We start from the raw sequence: 22,136 nt of genomic DNA on the forward strand, positions 1-22,136 counted from the left end.
GAAAACAAAAAGGAGTCATCAAGAAAGAAATGAGAACAAAGTAAAGAAAAAAAGAAGAGTAATTAGGAAAGCCAACGCCACATAAGAGATGACACATATTGAAGATATCCTTTTCTTTACTTTCAGGCTTGAAGAAGCCAAGTTTAAACCATTAAGCTATCTAACCAACTACTCCATTAATTTTGGTTCTATTTTCTTCTCTTTATTAATAGCTATTTGGAAACACCATCCAAAAAGACCATTTTTTTGTGATTCTTTTTAGCCTGCAAGAAAACTGAAGTAAAAAAAAGTGAGAATAAATGTGGCAGAATCAGAGCCAGCATTCTTCTTTTAGAGAATCCATTAAAGCCCTTGAAGCTGATGTTCAACATGCCAACACTTTGTAAGTCTTTCTTCAAACTTTCTTTTGTTTGAGAGTTTGATAATCTAAGTAAATTTTCATTTTTCTTGTCTTATCTGTTATTTATGATCATTGTTTCTATTGTACATCTTATGACTTGGTTGCGCATCATTGTGGTTGTTGGGTAGTTTCTTTCATCAATTAAATAAAATTTTGTAATTTTGATAATTGCAATTGGTGCAAATTTACTTACTGCTCCCTCAGGTTCGAAATAAGTGTCTACTCAGCCTCTAGCACATCCATTGAGAAAATACTAATTCTAGAAAAAAATATGTATTTTGACTAAACTAGCCTTAATTAAACACTTCATAACTAATATAATTTCTTGCATAAAAACTCACTTATTTAAATATGGGTAAATTTGGAAATATAATTAATTCCTTCTTGATTATGTAATTGGACGCTTATTTTGAACCAGGCTGAAATATTTCCTTTTGACAACAATTTCCCATTTCCATCTGTTTGATGTTTAAATTTGGATTTAGATGGTGTGGTTAACTGGCTCAGATTTATGGCCACAATCTCGAAATGTTATGTAATTAAAAGTGTACTTTCTCTAATAGCATAAACTTTTAGATGAAATGGTAACACCATATTAGGTAATGGTCCTGGTTCAAGTCTCGATACAATTTGAAAAAAAAAAAGACACAAGGTACTATTCCTCATAAAAGAATTCTACGAAAGCTTGCACCCTTGGTGTGTGATAGCTACGTAATATCCTTAGTTTAATAAACAGAAATATTGTCACGTATTTGACCCATGAAAACAAAAGTCAGGCCAACACGTGATGGGAGGCGTGTTGAGATATAATATGATTACATCATCAAAAGTGTGCTCTCTCTAATAGTTTTAAGCTTTTAGATTAGATGGTACACACTTCAACAAGTGATTTTGAGGTGGTCAGTTTCCTTCCAACAAGTGCTTGTTTTATTCTGTCTTTGTTCTTGTTAGACATACAACAATTGTTTGAAGAAGAATAGCTAGTTTACAATTGTTTTGTTCATGATGTGCGTTTTGCAGGGCAGCGGCTCTTCCCCGGGATCTCGATGGGGATTGTGTTCAGATGAAAGTTTCCTATGGTTTTCTTGCCCCCTTCTTGCTATTTCTCATAGAATGGATGGATTATAGTTGTTTAGATACTCTGCCTAGTTGTTTAGGCCTCCTTCACATTCTTGTTTACAAGGTGAGCTTTTCATTTATACTTCACTTTATCTTTTGCAAATTAAAGGCATTACCTAGAGTTTCATTTTTGGTTGTCTTTGTCAATTGTTTCGCAAGTTCACCTTTCAAAGTATATATATTCTGCACGCTGATGTTTTAGAATCTAAACTAGTCATCTTTGCAGGTTTATGTTGATCGAATGCCAACAATGACCCCACAAGAAAGGAAAGCCACAATTAGAGAATTCTACGGTTTGTATTCTTTCCTTGTTTATTCTTCTTTTGGTTGGAGTACAAATTGGGAGAGAGACGGAAAGCAAAAGAAAGTTCTCAAATAAGAAGTAAATTTGAGACATGAATGTGAAATTTTGTTGTAATTTAAAGTGAAGGCGAATAAGACTTTAAAAACAAGGAAGAGGCAAGAAACTGAATTTGATTGTGAGAACTTTTGGTTAATCAATTTCATGAAACTACTCCTTCCGTTCCAATTTATGTGAAACTCTTTCATTTTTAGTCAGTCCTGAAAAGAATGGAATATTTCTATATGTTAGTAACAATTTAACTTTAAACTTTTCATTTTACCCTTAATGAAATGATTTACAATTACAGAAATATCTATGGCTTATTTTAGACCCTAAGTTTCAAAAGTCTTTCCTTCATTCTTAAATTCCGTTCCAGTCAAACACCATCGCATAAATTGGGACAGTGAGAGTACTACTTTTCTCCTTTTTCCATTGTAATTAACGATAATAAGATGATATCAAAGGGCGTGCTAGGATTTCATCAATGCTCAACAATTGTAAAATGTTGCAGCCATTATATATCCTTCACTAAAGCAGCTTGACAGCAATCTAGTGGAATTAATGAAGGAGAATCATAAAGTAACTCAACTCTCTAACACTTCAAATGGAGGAGGAGTGGAAGAGAAAAGACAGTCATGTAACAGTATACAGGAAGAAGAAGAATGTGGTATATGCATGGAGACTGGCTCCAAGGTGGTCTTGCCTAATTGTAGCCATTCCATGTGTGTTGGCTGTTTCCACGACTGGTACGAAAGAGACCCCCTTTCGCATAACTAATTTCATATATGTTAACAAGATTGGCCCGTTTTGGCATCAAATTTTACTTCAATATTACAAATACCAAGCTTCATTATTTGTAAATACTGGTTTGACTATCAATATTTGCAAATACTAAATATCAGTATTTGAAATACTAGTAAAACATTGAAATACTGGTTTGAGGAGTATTTGAAGGATTTTCCAAACACCTACAGCATTATTTGAAACAAAGACATTAAAATCAATTACTACTATTATCTGTCAGGTACATACGGTCTCAATCGTGCCCTTTTTGTCGAGGTAGTCTAACGAGAGTAAACTCCAGAGACTTGTGGGTTCTAACTAGTAACTGTGATGTGGTTGATAGCACTGTACTTGCGCAGGACAACCTAAGGTGCTTCTACCTTTATATTGATAAGTTGCCACTTGCCGTCCCTGACAGTACCAATGTAATGCTTTACGATTATATGATATAGTCTTGGAAGTGGAAGCAATGAATCACGCAAGCTGATCTATGACCATATATGCATGATCGCATTTTATTTAGTTAACTACTCTACTAGCTATCCATACTGCAAATTCAAAGCTACAGAGACAAGGTGTTTGTGGAATGACGAATCTTCGCACACTTACTGCAATTCTGTGATGTGTTTCGGAACATTATGTAAACGAGTCATCTTGCTCATGACAGTAGAAAACTTAGAGATATATATGCCTGACATTCAACTCAGTTTTTTGAAACCTGAGTGCTGAAATGGGAAGGCAAATGACTAAATGTCTTTGGCAAGTGCAGCTGCTACTTCTTATGGTTGTACAGTATTTTACCTTATAAAATAAAGGATGTATGATGGAACAAAGCCGTATGTGTTTGCCATTTAGTATTTGGTCTTTTTTCATTTTTGGCCTATTCGCCAAAATAATTATGGGCTCTGGACAAAATATACACCCTGATTATGTATATTAATGCATATCATATGTATATTTATACTTAATATACAAAACATATACATTTACCAGCTATTACCTTTTAGAGTGGTCCAATAATGTAATTATCTATTTATTTATTTATTTATTTATTTTTATATCCAATGTTCATTAAGGGGAAGAACCAAACTGTTTAGCTGCAGAAGCAGAAGGTACATTGGAAAAATCATGGTTTTTTAACTTATATTGTTTAGCCAGCATATACATGACAGATTTGTTAATGTATTCATATATGACTGTTCGCATTGTGTGTATAAAAATATAAATATAATATATTCTCTCTTCCCAATTTATGTGATGCTCTTTTTTTAAGTCAGTCTCAAAGAGAATGAGATCTTTCTATATTTACTGACAATTTAGCTTTAAACTTACCATTTTACCCTTAACGAAATAATTTATAGCCATACATTTATCTATGACTTATTTTATATTACAAATTTCGAAAATCTTACTCTTTTTTATACTTCATGTCCAATCAAACGCCATTACATGCGGAGAGTGTACTAAAGAAACGCTCTTTCTCTTTTTCATTTCTTAATAAGGTGAGCATGCATTCAACCTACTTTTTCAAGAATCAAACACAGGCCAAGAATTCAGTTTTTCTGTTGTACTTAACCAAACAATTACTCTACTGGTGAATTATGTACTGTTTAAGACATCCTCAATCATTTGATGGAATCTTCTTCCAGCTATGGCTATACCTATGAAGATATTTGTAGCAATATAACTTGGTGCCCGGTGGAATTCCTTCAATTGAATAGGAGCACGTTACGAGTTTGAACCCCACAAAATTCTGACATATTTAAGTGGAGAATAATAGGCTAGAGTATAATAAGCTCATGAAGTTATTATCCATCAATTTTGAGCCGTATGCATTTTTGGGAATTTTTCGATTATTAAAAAAGAAGAAGAGGTAGAGTACTAGCCAAATAGTAGAACTCCTAAGTTGGTGTTGGGCCATGACGGGGTGAGCTGCACATTACATATTGGTCCACTTTTTTCTTTTTTCTTTATTTGTCATTGTTTTAGTAAAAAGACTTGAGAAAAAAAAAAAAAAAGAAAGACAAAAGAACTAGCAACATTTGTCCAAGGACACGTAGAGAACTCCAGGATTTTTTTATCCAACATTTCTATGTTTATGGTGGGTGGGACATTTAAAGTGGTTTAAAACCTATCAACCATTGGCAATTTCTGTACAAAACTCAGTGAAAGGCCACCTTCAGAAGCCCATATTTATTGGTATGTGACATAATGGACACTTGTCCGCACTTATAATTGTCAAATCATCACAAGTATGCACTTCCCTTACCAACAGCAGGCAAAAATGAAAAAGAAAATCTCAGATTGCTCAGCCATAACAGTGTAAGTGTCCACCATGAAAGATATTTTCTAACTTTTCTACCATAGAGAGGTGTAGATTATTTAGGGGTCGTTTGATTGTTAGTTAGGAGCTAAGTTATTCATATTAAATTTTGGATAAGTAATATCATGTTTGGTAACATTTTTTTGCTATATATAAAATTAAATTCGCACCTAATACGGTATTTGATTTGCAATTTAGAAACACGCATAACTAATAGATGTATAATTTATGTGGAACTAATGTATTATTTTATGCTGAATTGAAGATGAAATAATTAATACATGAATAACTAGTACATGAAGAACTAAACTCTGCATGCATAGATTCCGCCATAACTAATTTATACATTACTAATACCCGCATAACTCTTACTAGCAACCAAACGACCCCTATTGTGAAGGAAAGGTAAATAAGATGTACAAGTTTGTTTTTAACTCAAGTCTAGAATAACTAGTACTACAATTTTTTTTTATGTGTTATTGCTGCCCTTTTCTCTTTTGCATATAAACAATGGCTATTCTGGTGATTGGGAGAAGGTAAGGCAGTTGGGTTCATGAAATTGAATATTCGTCTTAGAAGCTGGCATTGGCAACCGTCGAACCAATGATCAATTCATGTTAATTTAACTCTTCTTTTTTCAAAGAAAGTAATTTTGACTAACATGCATTTTAACTAAACAATTAGTTGACGTTTACGTTTCGCATCCGATTAATATTATTTTGATATTTTTAAAGTTTTGGTTGATCGTTGTAAGGCAAATTTTGGACTTGAATCAAAAGCGCCCTTATATGAGACAGGCTTTAAAATGTCTCATAGGCGATCATAGAGGGCAAATTTTGGACTTGATTCAATATTTAGGGTTTTTTGATCTTATACAAAGCAGTATGATATTTGTATCACAACAGAATAAATAAATAAATGGCTATAAGGAACCAAAAAATAATCTCTTATTAATAATTTATATCCTCCACATTTAATTAACAATCTTGGCTTGAGGACAATTTAGTTTTCAAATACACATGTTGATGTTGTTCACCTGTTTTTCTTTTCGTTGTTGATTCCTCTCAATTATCTTGATTCCTCTCAATTATCTTGTGTCATATGTATCGACATTCTTCGGCATACATTGTTCCAAGCCTAGTGAAAACAAATCAGAAGAAGAGTCTGATAAGGCCGAAGACCATGGGATCCTACCTATGTAGAGTCTTTAGAGAGTTTTGCCTCCTATAGATTTTTGGAACAAAAAATATCCTACAATTAGATTGTTTTTGGAGTCTTACGAAACTTTCGAGAACTAACGGCGACGGAGACACTTTCCTACCCGAAAGCAAAATTCCCAATGATAATGTACTTAGTGTAAACTAGCACTAAGATCATATTTTTTAGAATTAAATCAAGACACTTTTAAAACATCGCAAAGGACTCTTATTGATTTTTCTAGAAATTTCAAATATTTCCATAATCTTTATATTCTTGTCTATTTTTCAATTGTTCTTTTTGTTTAAAATTATTGAAATAGAATATTTGATGGGACTTGCATATGTTCCATGTTTCAAGTTGATGTTTCATTTCATCATTAGGTAAAACGTGTTTTAAAGTTTCCTATTCCAAACGTTGAGTTAATTTTTTGGGTGGTCACCCAAGTTTAGGGAATTTTTTTATAAAAATCACTTTTGTTTTATTTAGAACAATAAAGTCACTCAAGTATCACTATTTTCCTCAAAAAGTACCTAAACGCCTCAAAAGGCTTCTTCTATCCTAGTTGGCATGCCATGTCATTAGAGCCCTATATTTTTTAATAATCGATATATTTAACTTATCAAACCCATTTAATCAAATTCATACTTAATATCCCAATCAAACATGGCCTGGTTAAAAATCGGCAAAGGAACAAACTAAGCACGCAATCTAAATGAATTAGAATTAAAAGATGAAATTTTTAAATCTGTAGATAAGTTTTAAAAATTAAAATTAAAATATAATTTTTTTTGAATGTGAGTTACTTTAGGGCTTTAGTTTAATATATTGCTAGATATTAACATGATTAGTTGGAATAACTATATCATAACCTGGAATAAATTAAGAATATATTATATTTCATATAAGACTAATAATATAATATTTCAAATAAAGAATAAGAATACAATATAATATTTTAAAATAAGTATTATAGTAATGAAAATTTTATACCTTTTTTGTATGAGAAATAAAAAGACCTCGATGGTATGGAAATGAAAATGCCAAAAATTACACACTACATATTTAAAGATAAATAACTAAAAATACGGAGGAAAATTTTACATTAACTTTATTTTTTAAAATATATAATTCAATTAGATCTTTTAAAAGTTAAACTTATACAGATGTAATCACTGTGTTTTTTGAACAATTCTATTTTAATGTGGAACGAATATATATCTTAACATGGAAAAAATGCTATTTAAAAAAACATGTATTTGAATAGAAAGACTAAATTACTTGAATTTTAATTTAAATTAAAAGATAATATATTTGAATCGAGATTTAAAAAAAAAAAAAATCTTAGAATTGAACAGTGGCTTAATGGAATGTATGATTTGATTCCTTTCCCGCTTTTTAACGAGGTCATATTTGTTTAGGTATAAAATATGAATTTGGTTAAATGAGTTTGATGAGTTAAATAGGTCTATTATTAAAAAAGATGGGGCTTTAGTGACATGTCATGCCAACTAGGAAAGAATGGGGCTTTTGAGGTGTTAAAGTACTTTTTAGGAAAAATAGTAATACTTGAGTGACTTTATTATCCTAAATGATACAAAAATGATTTTTATAAGAAATTCACTAAACTTGAATGATCATCCCCGGAATTAACTCTCCAAACGTTAGCTTGCATATCTACTCCTTGTTTTCCTAGAAAAAAGAAGAAGAATTTAGTTAAGAAGTTAAAATCCCTATTTTACTAGAGAATAAAAATAGTCATATAATAGCTCCTCCTTATGTGGTGAGTCAGTAACTACAGTGACATACAAGAGGGAATAAATAAGTGATATTAGTTGTCACAAAGCATCTGGAAAGCCAGTTTAGGGAGTTAAAGGATTAAAAGGAATAAAATTAGGTTTAGTGAAAATCCCATATGGCATAATTAACTAGGTTTTTGAGAAATCCTTTAACTTTTGATTAAGTTAATAAAAAAGGAAGTGTCCACTAATGGAAATAGTCTCATGGAATCCATCACTTAATTCCTATTCCTCCTTCCCCATTTTGCTAATGACCAATCATTCCCACTTTCCTCTTTAAAACTAAATAATTATCTTTAACGTAAAAGCTCTTTTTGTTAGTGGGCATTTCCCTTTTTGTGCCATCCATATTTCCTTTCTAACCCCCACACCCACAAAAAAAAAAGGAAAAAAAAAAAAAAAACAAACAAACAGCCTTTTCCCCACTCTAAAAAGTTCTTTATACTCCCTACATGTGAACCTTAGATCCCTCTATAGTTACAGAATTTTTTAAATGAAATTATCATCAATTTGTAAAGGAAAAGGTACATATAGGTACACGAACAATTTAATGAAATTAAAAATCATATAGTGTATGAAGACAAAGATACAGACTATGTACAAAATATCTAAAAAACAGTACCTCAAGATCTAAAAAGCTTCTGAGTTTTCTCTCTCTTTCTGGTCGACTAGACTAATTTAAAATCTTAAAGTAATTGGGAATTCAACTTTAGATCCTTGGTGATTGACTTGAAAATATATAGAATATATTCAAAAATTTGGTATTTTAGCGTTTGAAGTTTCTCAGCGAGTGTTAATAGTTTCCTTTACGGGTGTGTTGTCGAGGCAAATATCTTTCAGAAAATGTTTTCTACTAGTAATTTTTTTATGTTCCGTTGGTTAAAATATTTATTAGGATTTTTTTTTTTTTTTTGAAAAATAAATTCCTTAAAATGAGCAAAATGACTTTCTTAGTGGAAGTAGAAAAAACAAGTTCCAATTAATTATATCCTCTCTACCATCAAACACACCTCTTATCTCCACCCACATCCCCATAGCCCCCATCCCCACTAACGGAAAGGCCAAAAATATCTTTAATCTATCAATTTGGTTAAAAAAATTCTCTTAACATTATTTTTTAGCTTAAAATGCCCCTAAAACTAGCTGTAAACTAGTTGACTAGGTGAGCTTTATAAAAATCCATTTGATAGTGTTTGATTGGTTCAAGTGTTAATCTAATGTGATTTAAATTACACAACCCATATATATTGGTCCCATCCACTCATATAGTTAAACTCGAATTCCTCATTATTAAGCACACACCCGGATTCCTTTCTTCTTCCTCAAATATTGTAATTTTTTTTTAACACCTATATTGACTTTACACACTATAACAATAAAGTCATAAAATTATTTTCACGTTGAAGTAACCGATCTTTACTCATTATAACAAAAAAATCACTAAACTTTATATCTTATAATAATAAAATCACAGAACTACTTTTTATTACATAACGTAACTGAACTTTACACACTATTATAAAAATAAAGTAACTAAAATTTTACCCACTATATAACGACAGACTTCACCCGGATAGAGAAATTACATTGGACAAAGCTTAGTTACTTTAGTGGAGAAAAAGTAATTATTTAACTTTACCCCTTTAATAGGTAAATTTAGTTACTTTAATTCTGAAAAAAAAAATAGTGTGATTTTACTAGTTATAGTGGAAGAAATTCAACGAGAATATGTGAGATTAATGGAAAGATAGAGTACCTAACATAATTCCTATTGTTTAAAGAATAAAAACTTCAAATAAGCCAATCTATAAATAAAGAATTTCAAATACCGAAAAAGGGTTATAAAAGAAAGATTGTTGTTTTTGTTGTTATTACGAAAAGAAGATACATTGGAAAATGAAATAATTAACTTTTCATTTTCGCAACTTGAAATTTCCACCCATGAAAAATGATGCAAGACTGTATTCTTTCGTGTGATTTCAATTAATCAACAAATGGAAAAGGATTAATTATAAGGTTAACTATTAAGTTAAAGCTCGAACGATTATGCTCTTGTTAAAAAAAAAACTTGTAAGATTAAATCTTATCACTAGCTAGCTATTTCAAATCAATGGAGTGGTGTAAAGTTAACGAGGAAACTTTATTCATGCTCATCACCACGTGAAATTCATAATCTATACCTTTCACTCTTTCAATTCTTTTATTCTTTGTTTTATGGTTGGGTGAGGAAAACAGATAAAAGGATAAGGTTGAAGATGATGTGCCAACTTGTCTGGATTCTTGATTAGCAAATAGCAAGTTCGAGATTGGTTACAAATTTATAACATTCTCGAGTTAGTTAAATTATCACCTTATTGTACGGATTCACATGTTGTTGTTTCTTTTTTCAGAATAGTAATTGAATAAGCAAAGCTGTTTTCCCTTCCAAACTAAGAAATAAATATTGATATTTTCCTATATTCTTAAGCAAATGTAATATAAAACAGAATCTTTAAATAAACAATGTAGCGTTAAAATAATTTTGAGCCCACAGATTATATTGTGTGTCCTTAAAGAATTTAATTCCCTCATTGTTGTTCAAAAGTTCGGATTAATTCCTCTCAGGGTAGAACAGAATAAACAATTCTACAACAGTGGCACTTCAAACTATAGGACTTCAGGCAAACTCAAAGAACGGAGAAAATCATATATACTTGATAATTACTTTTGTTTTTGAAAACAATTAATGCACAAGAAGAGGGGAAGAGGAATTTATTTGTATAAATCTGAGGCAAGTGTGATGACCCTCATCATGCCACCTAGGTGCCATTTGGAACTATTTTAGCCATGTAGGAAGCTTATGTGGAGAAAAGAGCCTAGCTTATGTAGAAGGTTCTAGAGCCCAAATTTCTCTTGGAAGACCTTAGAATCTCATGGATTTGCATGGAAGGTCTTTGGAATATTCTAGTTGTGTAGAGATTTCTGGAATAGGGGCTTCTTTATAAATATGTAGGGACTTATGCAATAATTATTATTTACATATTAGTCCCTAGGCGAGTAGTATAAATAGAGGGACATTCATTTGTAAACCATCAAGCAAAAATCACAAGTTCTCTCTAATACAAAAAGCTTCCTATAGCTAATTTCTATTGTCTTCCTTAATTACTATTCCCTTAGCGATCTTAAGTGTAGTAATTTAGGCTGACTTGGCATAACAAGATCGTAAGCGAGTTGTCAAGTGCCGCACGTGCGCTTAGTTGAAGACTAAGGACGTGACAACGTGGTATCAGAGCGCAGGTTACGACTAAGGGAATGACAAACGACAGAGAAATCAACGCTGCTAAAACCCAAGCCAACATCATCCAGAATGTTGCTGGCAAGAAAGGCCATAACAAAAAGAGGATTGCCGCCAACCAGAGCCAAGAGGTGCCACTAGAGGTTGTGTCAAATGAAAGGCTTACATCCCAAGAACCATCTACCACTAAGGCGAGCGAGGATGATGTGTAGGTCCTGTTCGAGGACGCCTCGCTCGGTAAAGAGTGGGTTATGAAGGTTAATGTGGGGATGGACGCCATCGACATATTTGGCCAACGTTCGGGCAAGGTGGAGGGCACTCTTAGCATTCTTTAGGGGCATACTCTTGAAGAAATTGAAAGCATCCGAAATGACTTGGAGGGGCGTATGCAGGTTGAGATTGAGGTAAAGCAAACCATCACTGCCTTAAAGTGCAGACTTATGGAGGCGTTGAGTACTATCAATGCTATGAAGGCAAAGATAATGGCACTCAAAGAGCAGGTCAACGTTGGTGTGACCGAGGCACCCAACAATGTTGTCGTGACGAGGGAGGCTAAGATCGAGGCTCCCAAGCCACCAGTGTTCAAAGGGGTTCGTGATGCACAAGAGGTGGAGAACTTTCTTTGGCACTTGGAGAACTATTTCAGGCATGGCAAAGTGAGGAACGATGAGGCCAAGATCAACACCGTTGTGTTGTACCTATCAGAGACTGCCATGCTATGGTGGAGAAGAAAGGTCGCCGATGCTGAGAGAGGTTTATGCACAATCGACACGTGGGATCAGTTCAAGAACGAGTTCAAACGACAGTTCTTCCCAAGTAATGTTTTGTACGAGGCAAGGCGCAAACTTAGGGAGTTGAAGCAAATAGGGAGCATGCGAGACTATGTCAAGGAGTTCACCACCCTTACACTTTAAATTCCTAACCTCACTAATAATGACTTATTGTTTCACTTTATTGACGGGTTGCAAAATTGGGCTAAGCAGGAGTTGCAACGCCGTCAAGTTGCAGACATAGACCAAGCCACAGTGGAGACCGAGTCATTGATGGACTTCAGGCATGACAAGCACGACAAAGGCCAAGGTAATGAGTCAAGGGGTAGCGATACCAAAGGTGGGGGAGACTGTGGCGAGAGCAAAGAGTCCCAACAACAATACTCTAAGACTCAAAATGCGAACAAGTTCGACGGCAAGAAGTCAAGCGGTCATCAGGGCTATGCCGAAAATAAGGCGCAGAACGAGAAGAATGGATGCTACTTATGCGGAGGGCCGCATAGCTTCAAAAATTGCCCTGACCTGAAGAGCCTTAGCGCTATGGTGCGTGAAAGTCACGAGCAGACGCAAGCATAGAGTACGGGAATTACACAGTTGGGGACGATTAGACTATGTGGCGCTGTCACGAAGCAAGATAGTCAAACCAACGATAATAAAAACCAGTACGTGGATCTCACCATCAATAACAAGCCCGCTCATGCACTGGTAGACACTGGGGCGACTCATAATTTTGTGACGGAGGCCGCATCGAAGAGACTAGAGTTGAGGCTTGCTCCAATTAACGCCCTCGTCAAGACCGTGAATACTAAGCCAGAAAATGCTCGTGGTGTAGCCAATAGAGTTGGTGTCAAATTTTGCAATTGGAAAGGTACGACAAACTTTATCGCCACTACTATGGATATCTTTGACATTGTTCTGGGGCAAGAATTCTTTAGACATTGCCACGCGATGATCGATTCCTATCTCCAACGTCTCTTGGTCATGGAGCGAGAAGGAGCTTGCATGGTGCCTACAGTGACTATGTCGCATGGACAGGGCCATGCACAACTTTCAGCTATGCAGCTTGTCAAGGGGATGAAGAAAGAAGAGCCAACATTCATGGCAACCATTACAAGTTTGGAGGAAAATAATAGTACCCAAGAGACACCGCCTCCTTGGATAGATAATTTGCTCGAAGAAAAAAAAGATGGTATTTCCGAAGAGCTACCTAAGCGCTTACCTCTTAGGCGTGAGTTGGGTCACAAGATTGAGTTGGAGCATGAACCAGGAAAGGGTCAAGTCATGCACCGATTACCATCACCGCCTCACACGATAGGGAGATTGAGGCTATCATTGACTACTAGGCCAGGCGAAAACAGGGGGAAAAAGGCACTGTCATATTCCCCATCTATTGGAAGGGGAAATCACCGGAGAAGGCCATATAGGAGCGGGAAGAAGACTTGTGGCAGTTTAAAGACAAGATTCAAGAGTTTATACAGCAGCATTGCGCCGCGATCGTCGCAACATCGGGTGGGGGAGAGTGTGATGACCCTCCACGTCATCATGCCACCTAGGTGCCACTTGGAACTATTTTAGCCATGTAGGAAGCTTATGTGGACAAAAGATCCTAGCTTATGTAGAAGGTTCTAGAGAAATTTGGGAATTTCTCTTGGAAGACCTTAGAATCTCATGGATTTGCATGGAAGGTCCTTGGAATATTCTAGTTGTGTAGAGATTTCTAGAATAGGGGCTTCTTTGTAAATATGTAGGGGCTTATGCAATAATTATTATTTACATATTAGTCACTAGGTGAGTAGTATAAATAGAGAGACATTTATTTGTAAACCATCAAGCAAAAATCACAAGTTCTCTCTAATACAAAAAAGCTTCCTATAGCTAATTTCTCTTGTCTTCCTTAATTACTATTCCCTTAGCGATCCTAAGTGTAGTAATTTAGGCTGACTTGGCATAGCAAGATCGTGAGCAAGTTGTCAAGTGCCGCACACGCGCTTAGTTGAAGACTAAGGATGTGACACAAGGCCTGTGAATTTATAGCCAAAGATAGTTGTCTATTAGTATTCTAGGTGTGTCTATCAAATCTTTTGACCAAAGGCAGCCAAAGCCAAACACTCAAGCTATTACTTTCATCGCAATTATAGTACTAAGTTCATAGTTGTATCTCAAACAATCAAGCTATTACTTTCCCGATGACACTGCTTGACAGTTCCACTGGAGATAATTCAATAAGATCCACTCTTTTATTTATGGTAAAATTTCTCAAATGACTACCTTATTGTAGCTTCCTACCATTTGTAGCTACCCTTTTTTAATATTACCATTCGTAGCTAAATATCAGCTTATTTGTGTATGTTTTCGGATGTATTTGTTGCCAGCAAATACATGAGCATATGGTAAAAAAAAGGAACAAGTTCCTTTATTTTAGCCTGTAACAGTGGTGGTATTAAATGAGATATTAATATATTTTTTATCTTCTTTTCCACAAAATCAGCTGTAATATTCCCTTTCCTTACACGTATCTTTTCTTCCATGCATTCTTCAACATTCAAAACGTAAAAATTCAAATTTCAAATTAAATCTTCAACACATCTGAAAATACATAACAAAACCAACACATCAATCATCAGGTAATTCGTGCAAAAACACCGTTTTGATTTCACAAATTTCGTCTATTCAAGTTGTATTTATGTGATTTCAATTTTTTTCTTGGAGCATAATGTCAAAGTTGTTTTATTCTTCTGATTTTTTTTTTTGATTTCTATCTTTATAACTGATATTCGAAAATAATGATGTAATATCATTGTAAGCGTGTCAACGAATGAATAATGCTCTTGAAAATTACGGTTGAAAGCATTTTAATGTACATGAATGGTTAGGAATAAAAAAAAAGATCCAGTTCATATCTTTTATTTTTGTGAATCTAAACTATGTATTTCTGAACTATGTAAACTGAACTATCTAAACTCTCTCAACTATGTATTTCTGAACTATCTAAACTATGTATTTCTGAACTATCTAAACTGTGTATTTCTGAACTATTTTTCATATCAGTTGCAATTAATGCTAAGCTATGTATTTTTGAAGTGTAATTCAATATGTGTATGTTGTATTTGAATTATTAGTGAGCTGTAAATCTAATTTGTATAAATTGTTCAAATTTGAACGTGAATCTTATGTAGGGCATACATATTACAGGTTTTATGTTGAGACAGTGATTCAAGGATTTTTTTATTTTATTTTATAAAATGGCCAATATTTCATCGTTGATTAGACACTCTGGTATCTGGAACGACGAGAATAAATACGTCAATTTCAAAATCGATGCTGTGACTTTCAAGGAGTATTCAACGTATGAGGAATTGTTACAAACAGTTGCAACCCAATTGAATTTGGACAACAAAATGAAAAACATAAGCATAAAATACATGGTTGAAGGTGATTATATTCCGATGGAAATTCACAATGATATGGGTGTTAGGGTGTATGTGGAACTGAAGAAAGAGAACAAAGCATTAGCAATGTACCCATTATGTATCATTACAACTGATAGAAGCATAGAGATATGTATATCAGATGAGAGTTGTGTTGAAGGTGATTATTTGCAAATCAGATACACGAATCAAATAGTTGGTTCCCGTGATTTGGCATCATCAAGTTGTGGAAAGGTTGATTTGTTATTCGAAAACAACAAGGGTATGGTTATTGATGACAAGAACCAAAAAGTAGTTGCCGTCGATCAAGTATACAAGGATAAAGATACATTAAAAGCTGTGATGGTGAATTATGCAATTACAAACAGGTTCAACTATCGGACAGAAAGGAGCAATGCAATAAGGTATTAAATGTGCATTTGTTTATGTATTTGCAACTGTGTGTTGTTATGTATTTGAACCGTGACAGTGTATGTACAAGTGGAAGTATTTCTCAGCATGTGTATGTTTATTATAAGGTAGATATGCGCGTGGCAGAGTATTTGGAATCGGCTGGTAGAGACAAGTGGGCTAGATTGTATGCATCTGTTAACCGAGGGTGGACAATGACTTCTAACATAGCAGAGTGCATTAACCGACATCTTCTAGCAGCTAGAGAACTGCCTATGTATGACTTTCTCGAAGAAGTTAGAAGGATGTTTGGGAGATGGAATTACAATAACCGGAGAAATGGAACATACACGTTCACTACACTCGGTAAAAAATTTCAGGAGATGCTATCAGTCAACGAGTATCTATGTCTACGAATGACGGTATGTTTCAGTTTAATGCTTGTTATAATTTATTTGGCAAACTTGTACTTGTACTAATCTGGTGTTTCTACACATTATATAGATGTGTATTTGGTATCCATGAACAGTTAGTATTAATGTAAATTATATGATTCTTTGAAAATTGATATGTATTTGTTTAATGATTTGTTCATTTATTTTAAAATTCTGATTGGTTCAATAACAAATACATGTAATATTTATTTTTTCAGGTAGAACCGTCAACCGAATTCGTGTACACAGTACATGATGGAGGAAGGCGATTCATTCTTAATTTGAATAGCAAAACTTGCAGTTGTTGTATGTTTCAACTAGATGAAATCCCCTACCCGCATGCATGGGTTGTCATTAAAAAGAAAAATCTGGTTGCTGATGATTATTGCTCTGATTTGTTCAAACCGGAGACCGTGTTGAAGACATATGATGTACTTGTGGATCCTCTACCCGATGAGCGTGAATGGAACATTCCCAAAAACATCTTATAGGATGTGGTTTTGCCATCAAGATACAAGAGACTGCCTGGTAGGCCAAAGAAGAGGCGTGATAAGCCTTTAAGTGAATTGTTGTTTGGAAAGAGCAGACATGCTTGCAGTACTTGTGGACAACTTGGGCACAACAGACGTTCATGTAGTTTTGAGCCTCTGAGGAAGTGAATTTTTCTTGTGTTCCTATCCATTTAACTTTATTAGTGAAGATAGATTGGTTATTTAAGTATTTGAACAATTGTGTCAAAAACTTCTATTGACACATGTTGTAGTATTATAGAAATTTTTGCAATGAAATGAATGTCCCATTCAAAATGATCTTAATTGATTTTTTTTCCCGATACGTATGGTGTTTTTTTCAACTTCAAAAAACACTGCGTACTTGGTAAAATAACATACATATTATATCTGTAAAAATGATAAAGTTGTTTTTATTTTGGAATTTTTTTGGATTAGAGGCTTGTAGTTGTGTTGGTAATGTCAACTAAACATTATGTATTTGTTGGCCTTCTGAAAATTGTATAAACTGTAATAGAACATACATGTTTTTTGTGATCCCGGTGTCTGAAATTACACGGTAATGTTCATGTATTTTTAACATAAAAAAAGACAACCCATGTTCCGGTTAGAAAATGGTGTTGTCTATTCAACCGCATAACACTGCATATGTGGTATAAAAACGTACGTATTGTTTTCGAAACTGATGAAGTTGGTTTATTTTTTGTAATTTTTTTTATTGAAATCATATAGTTGTGCTGGTCATGTCAAATATGCAAGATGTGTTTCTTAAACTAAAACAAAAATGAATAAACTTTACTAAAACATACGTATTTTGTGAACCTGGTGAATTAAACATACATATTTTGTGAACCTGGTGAATAAATGTATTTGTAGATTCATGATGTCACATTTTACTGTACTTTGTCCAAACATCAGATATATTTGACAATATATGGAACTAAGTACATCAAACATATGGAACATAAACCCCCTGAGATTTCTTTGGTTACATGATAATTATCCAACATCAGTCAAAATATATCTAAAAACATCAGATTGTTTGCTCTAATGAAACAAAGGACAAAAAACATCGAATGCACGAATAGTATTTATCAAACATCAATTGCATCTACATTGTCATAATCGATTGCTGGCCTAATCGGTCTTGGTGGAACTTCATTATCACTCTCGGCTTTGTCAGCAACCTTGCGTTCAGCGTAGTCCCATAAGAGTGCACCGTATCTCATACGCTACATGTGTGCATCAATGACATCTGGAATCCTTTCACCCGATGTCAAATACTCAGCATATGCTGCCACGAAGACACCACAGTCCCTTAATAAAAATAAAAATAAAAATAAAAAAACAGATAAGAACTTATATTAGAAAATATATGTTTCAAGTTCTAAATAAAGTATTTCAAGTTCAAACAACTCATGTATTTTAGAAGAATAATAAATTGATAGGATATATCATGTATTTGATACACTATGACATTTTTAAAAATATATGTTTACTACTTACGTGCTACCGGCAGTTTGATGCGGCAGATTTTCAACATAGACAACTTCAAGGATATCGATCTGTCCCTTATCCGCATATGCTGGGTCTTTCAACAAATCTATGCTTATTTGATTTACATAGAATCCAGCCAGATGTAGGACATAAACGTACAAGTGTGTGCAAATACATATAATTCGTATGTTCAAATACATGATAATTAGTTAATCATTTGTTCAAATACACAGTTAGGTGTAACAAAACATACAAAAAAGTGTTCAAATACATGATAATCAGTTCTTCATTTGTTCAAATACACAGTTAGTTGTAATAGAAACATACAAGTGTGTGCAAATACATATAATTCATATGTTCAAATACATGATAATTAGTTAATCATTTGTTCAAATACACAGTTAAGTGTAACAGAACATACAAAAAAAAAATCAAAATATATATAACACATGTGTTCAAATACATGATTATCAGTCCTCGCTTGTTCAAGAACATATCTATACATGTGTCAAAACACATGATTCGTTAAAAGATCAAAGTCCCAGGAATTGAACATCAGTAATAGTAGAGATTGAAATACATTTTAGCTACACATACATTTATTAACATAAAAACCACATATATTCAAAGAAATACCTGTTTCTTCGCAGGTAATTTCTCTTCTTCCGCTTCAGCCTCTACGACTTGTTTCCCCTTGCTGCCCGGAACAATATCAGTAGTTTTTCTCCTCTTCGTGACTGTAGCCGAATCTATTTTCTTTGAAGATTTTGCAATTGGGGGATTTTGAACTCTTCGAGGATCATGAATATTCTTGGAACGCCTTTCAGCAGCCATTTTATCGGCAGAGGCTGCAGCAACATCATGTTGTTGTTGAGAAATCCCCAAATCAAAAGAAGGAAAATCTATATTTTCAACCGTAAATGGTATACCTCGAGTAACCCTATTAGGTGTTGTTCCGTCTGCCATTAATGGATGTTCTTCAAAAACCTAACAAATGGAAGTTGAATACGCTTCAAAATCTGGAAAATATGAAGCAATCATGAACAAAATACACTAATAGAATGTAAAAAACTTACCCAAACACAACTTTCCCCAATTTCTGCAACAATGATTTGAAGATGAAGAATCATGAAGGAAGGTATTGGAGAAGAAAAAGGAAAGAATTGGAAGTTGAATACGCTTCAAAATCTTTGAAAATAGGAAGTTATTACGAACAAAAATACACTAATAGAATGTAAAAACCTATCCAAATACAACTTCCCCAATTTTCGCAACAATGGTTAGAAGATGATGAAACGTGAAGGAAGGTAGTGGAGAAAAAAAAGGCAAGGATTAATGTTGCTGGAGAGAGAATCTGACAAATTTAATTGACTAACCGTTAAACGTGGGATTTGGGGATATGGGGGAGGGTTTTACGTGTGTATTTGGCCTCAGTAACTAAAAGTTACTGATATAGCTATGTGTGGTAAATATAAAAAGTATTTTAGTTACTATTTATAATTAAATTAAAGGGTAGTTATTATTAATAAATATGTCTTAAGAAAAGCTACAACCAGTAAAAATTCCTTTATTTATTGCTTTACAATCCGTTGTTCTTATACATTGTTTTAATTACTTCCATTAGCAAGTCACTAAGCATCACCAATATAAAATTTGGTCATTATAATTTGTGTGCCCATGGCCCTTGAAGACAAATTCAATTATTATTTTGAATCACTAATTTAGGGGTAAACAAAGCTCACTAATTAGAGCAATAAATGGAGAGCTTTTATTAAGGCCTTAAATATTTTAAAATAATCTTAATTTATTAAATAATTAACATTTGAGACCGCATATAGCATTATTTTTGTCTTAGAAAGAATGTTAAACAACTATGTAAATATTGCTGTAAATTAAAAATAAAATAAAATGTAGAGACTAGAGAGGAATCTAGTGGTGAGCTCCATTCAAAAAATAAAATTTAAAAATAAAATAAAATTTGTGTGAGGTGAAAAAAGAAGCGTTAAAATCAAGCTTCGTTACAGTGTAGACAATAACAGATACAATAGGCAGAATTAAGACTTATATTAAATAACCAGTAAATATGTCCGCGCTTTGCACGGTCGTTAAAAAAAATAAGTATATGGTTAAAGAATGATTATTTTAATATTTGTGATTAAAAAATAATCTTACTCTTCAATCAATTTTATGTTCATTCTAGTGTCTCCAACTATAATATTAAAAATTTATACTAATTATATTATTAAGGTTATTACCAAATGGAAAAAAGATCATCTTAAGAAATTCAACGCGGGATGAATAAGACAAATGCGATCTTAAGCAATAAGTCAAAATATATATTCTATACCAGCGAATGTTTTCAATTCATCTATTTCTTTGTGTATTATATTAGATATATATATATCTTGGTTTAGTAATGAATTCAGATACTAATATCATTTACTATGAGAAAGAAAAAAGGATATGAGAAATAAAAAACATCTACAGTTACTTCATACTAAACTCATACTTTTGGAGTATTTAAAACACATATTTTTATGTAAAGCATAGTTAATTATATATTACCGTGAAACTTTTTAAAGTGTTAGCTAATTAAGAATGATTCAACGAGTACTAACAAATGAAAAGATAAATAAAAGGTGAAGTTAAAATTATATAAGTTTCATCTTGATACTTCTAAGTATCTTAGAAATACTGGTAAACATAATTGAAGAAGAAATGACTTTGAAGCATGGATACATTGATTTTCCTTAAAGAAATATTGCCTGTATACATATTGAGAAAAATACAAACAATTCCCTTCTGGATACAACAAAACCTATATTTACACCTGCAAATTTTTCTATATGCTACTTTAAGAGTGTGCTTATATTTATAGAATCTGAGAGATGACTTTTTATAATAGTCATGCCCTTTCACGAACAGATGTATCTATTCAATTTAAGACCTCTTATATTACAAATTATATAACACCATCCAATTAAAAAATTTAAATTATTATTCATTGGTACATTGAGATAGTATCTATCTATCTATATCTATCTATCTATCTATCTATCTATATCTATTTATCTATATTATTTTAAAAACATGAATATAAATGTTGGTTGACCAAAATATCCTTCAAATATTGAACGATTTTTATACTCCTAAAAACTAAACTCTTTATACAAAGATATAATCCATATTGGATAAAATTGTATTTTTAACTCTACCTAATATATAGAATTTCCAATGCAACTAAAATACTATCTACTTGAATTCGGGTCAATTAGCTATAGATTTGATTCCAATTCAAATTATGAGGGTCGTATAATTCTACGGGGAAGACACTGGTACTCCTATCCTATGTTTGTCACACGTGAGATTCTCTTTTCAAATAAGGAGATCTTTTAAGCTTCAAACAAAACGTAATTTAGTAGTGTCAAAGATTACTTGATAAGGGAAATACTTTAAATTTTATTCTAAAACTATTTTCGATATGTTTTTCCAATAACAATAAATAAACTATGGGGCCAAACATCTATAAATTTGGATAATATTCCGCAACATGTTTTCACATATGGGCAACTATATGTTGCACATTCAGAGAGAGATATCGGCGTTGACAACAAGAGTTCTGATCATGATGTACAGAACAGCCAAATCAACGAAAAGAAACATATACCAAAAATATTAACTGTACTAAAAAATGTAAGTAACGATACGACCGCAATGCATATTTCTACACCATAATTAAATACAAATAGTAAATCAGATTTATCATCTTTGCATGGTCCGGCGAAATGCAATCATTTTGAAATCAAGTATATATTATGTAAATGAAATAATTGATTTTCAACGTTATGATTATTGCAAGTTTTTCACAAT

At 33.0% G+C, this 22,136-nt stretch overlaps 2 protein-coding genes across 3 annotated transcripts; one reads left to right on the plus strand and one right to left on the minus strand.

Moving 5' to 3' along the window:
• Positions 1–41: 41 nt before the first annotated feature.
• On the plus strand, positions 42–3,683 carry LOC132641215 (E3 ubiquitin-protein ligase AIRP2-like). 2 transcript variants are annotated; one of them, XM_060358126.1, is made up of 5 exons: positions 42–382; positions 1,421–1,583; positions 1,734–1,812; positions 2,374–2,608; positions 2,887–3,683. In XM_060358126.1, exons 1-5 carry the CDS (start codon positions 300–302, stop codon positions 3,095–3,097), a joined length of 771 nt encoding a protein of 256 aa, XP_060214109.1. In that variant the 5' UTR covers positions 42–299; the 3' UTR covers positions 3,098–3,683. The 2 variants fall into 2 exon arrangements, with proteins under 2 accessions (XP_060214109.1, XP_060214110.1); XM_060358127.1 differs by having other exon boundaries at positions 51–382; positions 1,746–1,812.
• Positions 3,684–18,526: 14,843 nt separating this feature from the next.
• Positions 18,527–19,826, minus strand: LOC132642640 (uncharacterized). The gene is made up of 3 exons (XM_060359725.1): positions 19,343–19,826; positions 19,196–19,253; positions 18,527–19,114 (listed from the first exon to the last, which is right to left on the minus strand). Exons 1-3 carry the CDS (start codon positions 19,394–19,396, stop codon positions 18,891–18,893), a joined length of 336 nt encoding a protein of 111 aa, XP_060215708.1. The 5' UTR covers positions 19,397–19,826; the 3' UTR covers positions 18,527–18,890.
• Between the last annotated feature and the right edge of the window lie 2,310 nt (positions 19,827–22,136).

Source organism: Lycium barbarum, chromosome 5, assembly GCF_019175385.1.
Source record: "Lycium barbarum isolate Lr01 chromosome 5, ASM1917538v2, whole genome shotgun sequence".
Classification (NCBI taxonomy): domain Eukaryota; kingdom Viridiplantae; phylum Streptophyta; class Magnoliopsida; order Solanales; family Solanaceae; genus Lycium; species Lycium barbarum.

What these genes read in the sequence shown, in the direction of transcription:
- LOC132641215 (XM_060358126.1), top strand. Translation starts at nt 300, where the DNA reads ATGTGGCAGAATCAGAGCCAGCATTCTTCTTTTAGAGAATCCATTAAA. An exon ending in TTCACATTCTTGTTTACAAG is followed by an intron (nt 1,584 to 1,733) that starts GTGAGCTTTTCA and finishes AATCTAAACTAG; the next exon opens with TCATCTTTGCAGGTTTATGT. An exon ending in CACAATTAGAGAATTCTACG is followed by an intron (nt 1,813 to 2,373) that starts GTTTGTATTCTT and finishes AAAATGTTGCAG; the next exon opens with CCATTATATATCCTTCACTA.
- LOC132642640 (XM_060359725.1), bottom strand. Translation starts at nt 19,396, where the DNA reads ATGATTCTTCATCTTCAAATCATTGTTGCAGAAATTGGGGAAAGTTGT. An exon ending in TTGGGGAAAGTTGTGTTTGG is followed by an intron (nt 19,254 to 19,342) that starts GTAAGTTTTTTA and finishes TCCATTTGTTAG; the next exon opens with GTTTTTGAAGAACATCCATT. An exon ending in ACCTAATAGGGTTACTCGAG is followed by an intron (nt 19,115 to 19,195) that starts GTATACCATTTA and finishes ATGTTGCTGCAG; the next exon opens with CCTCTGCCGATAAAATGGCT.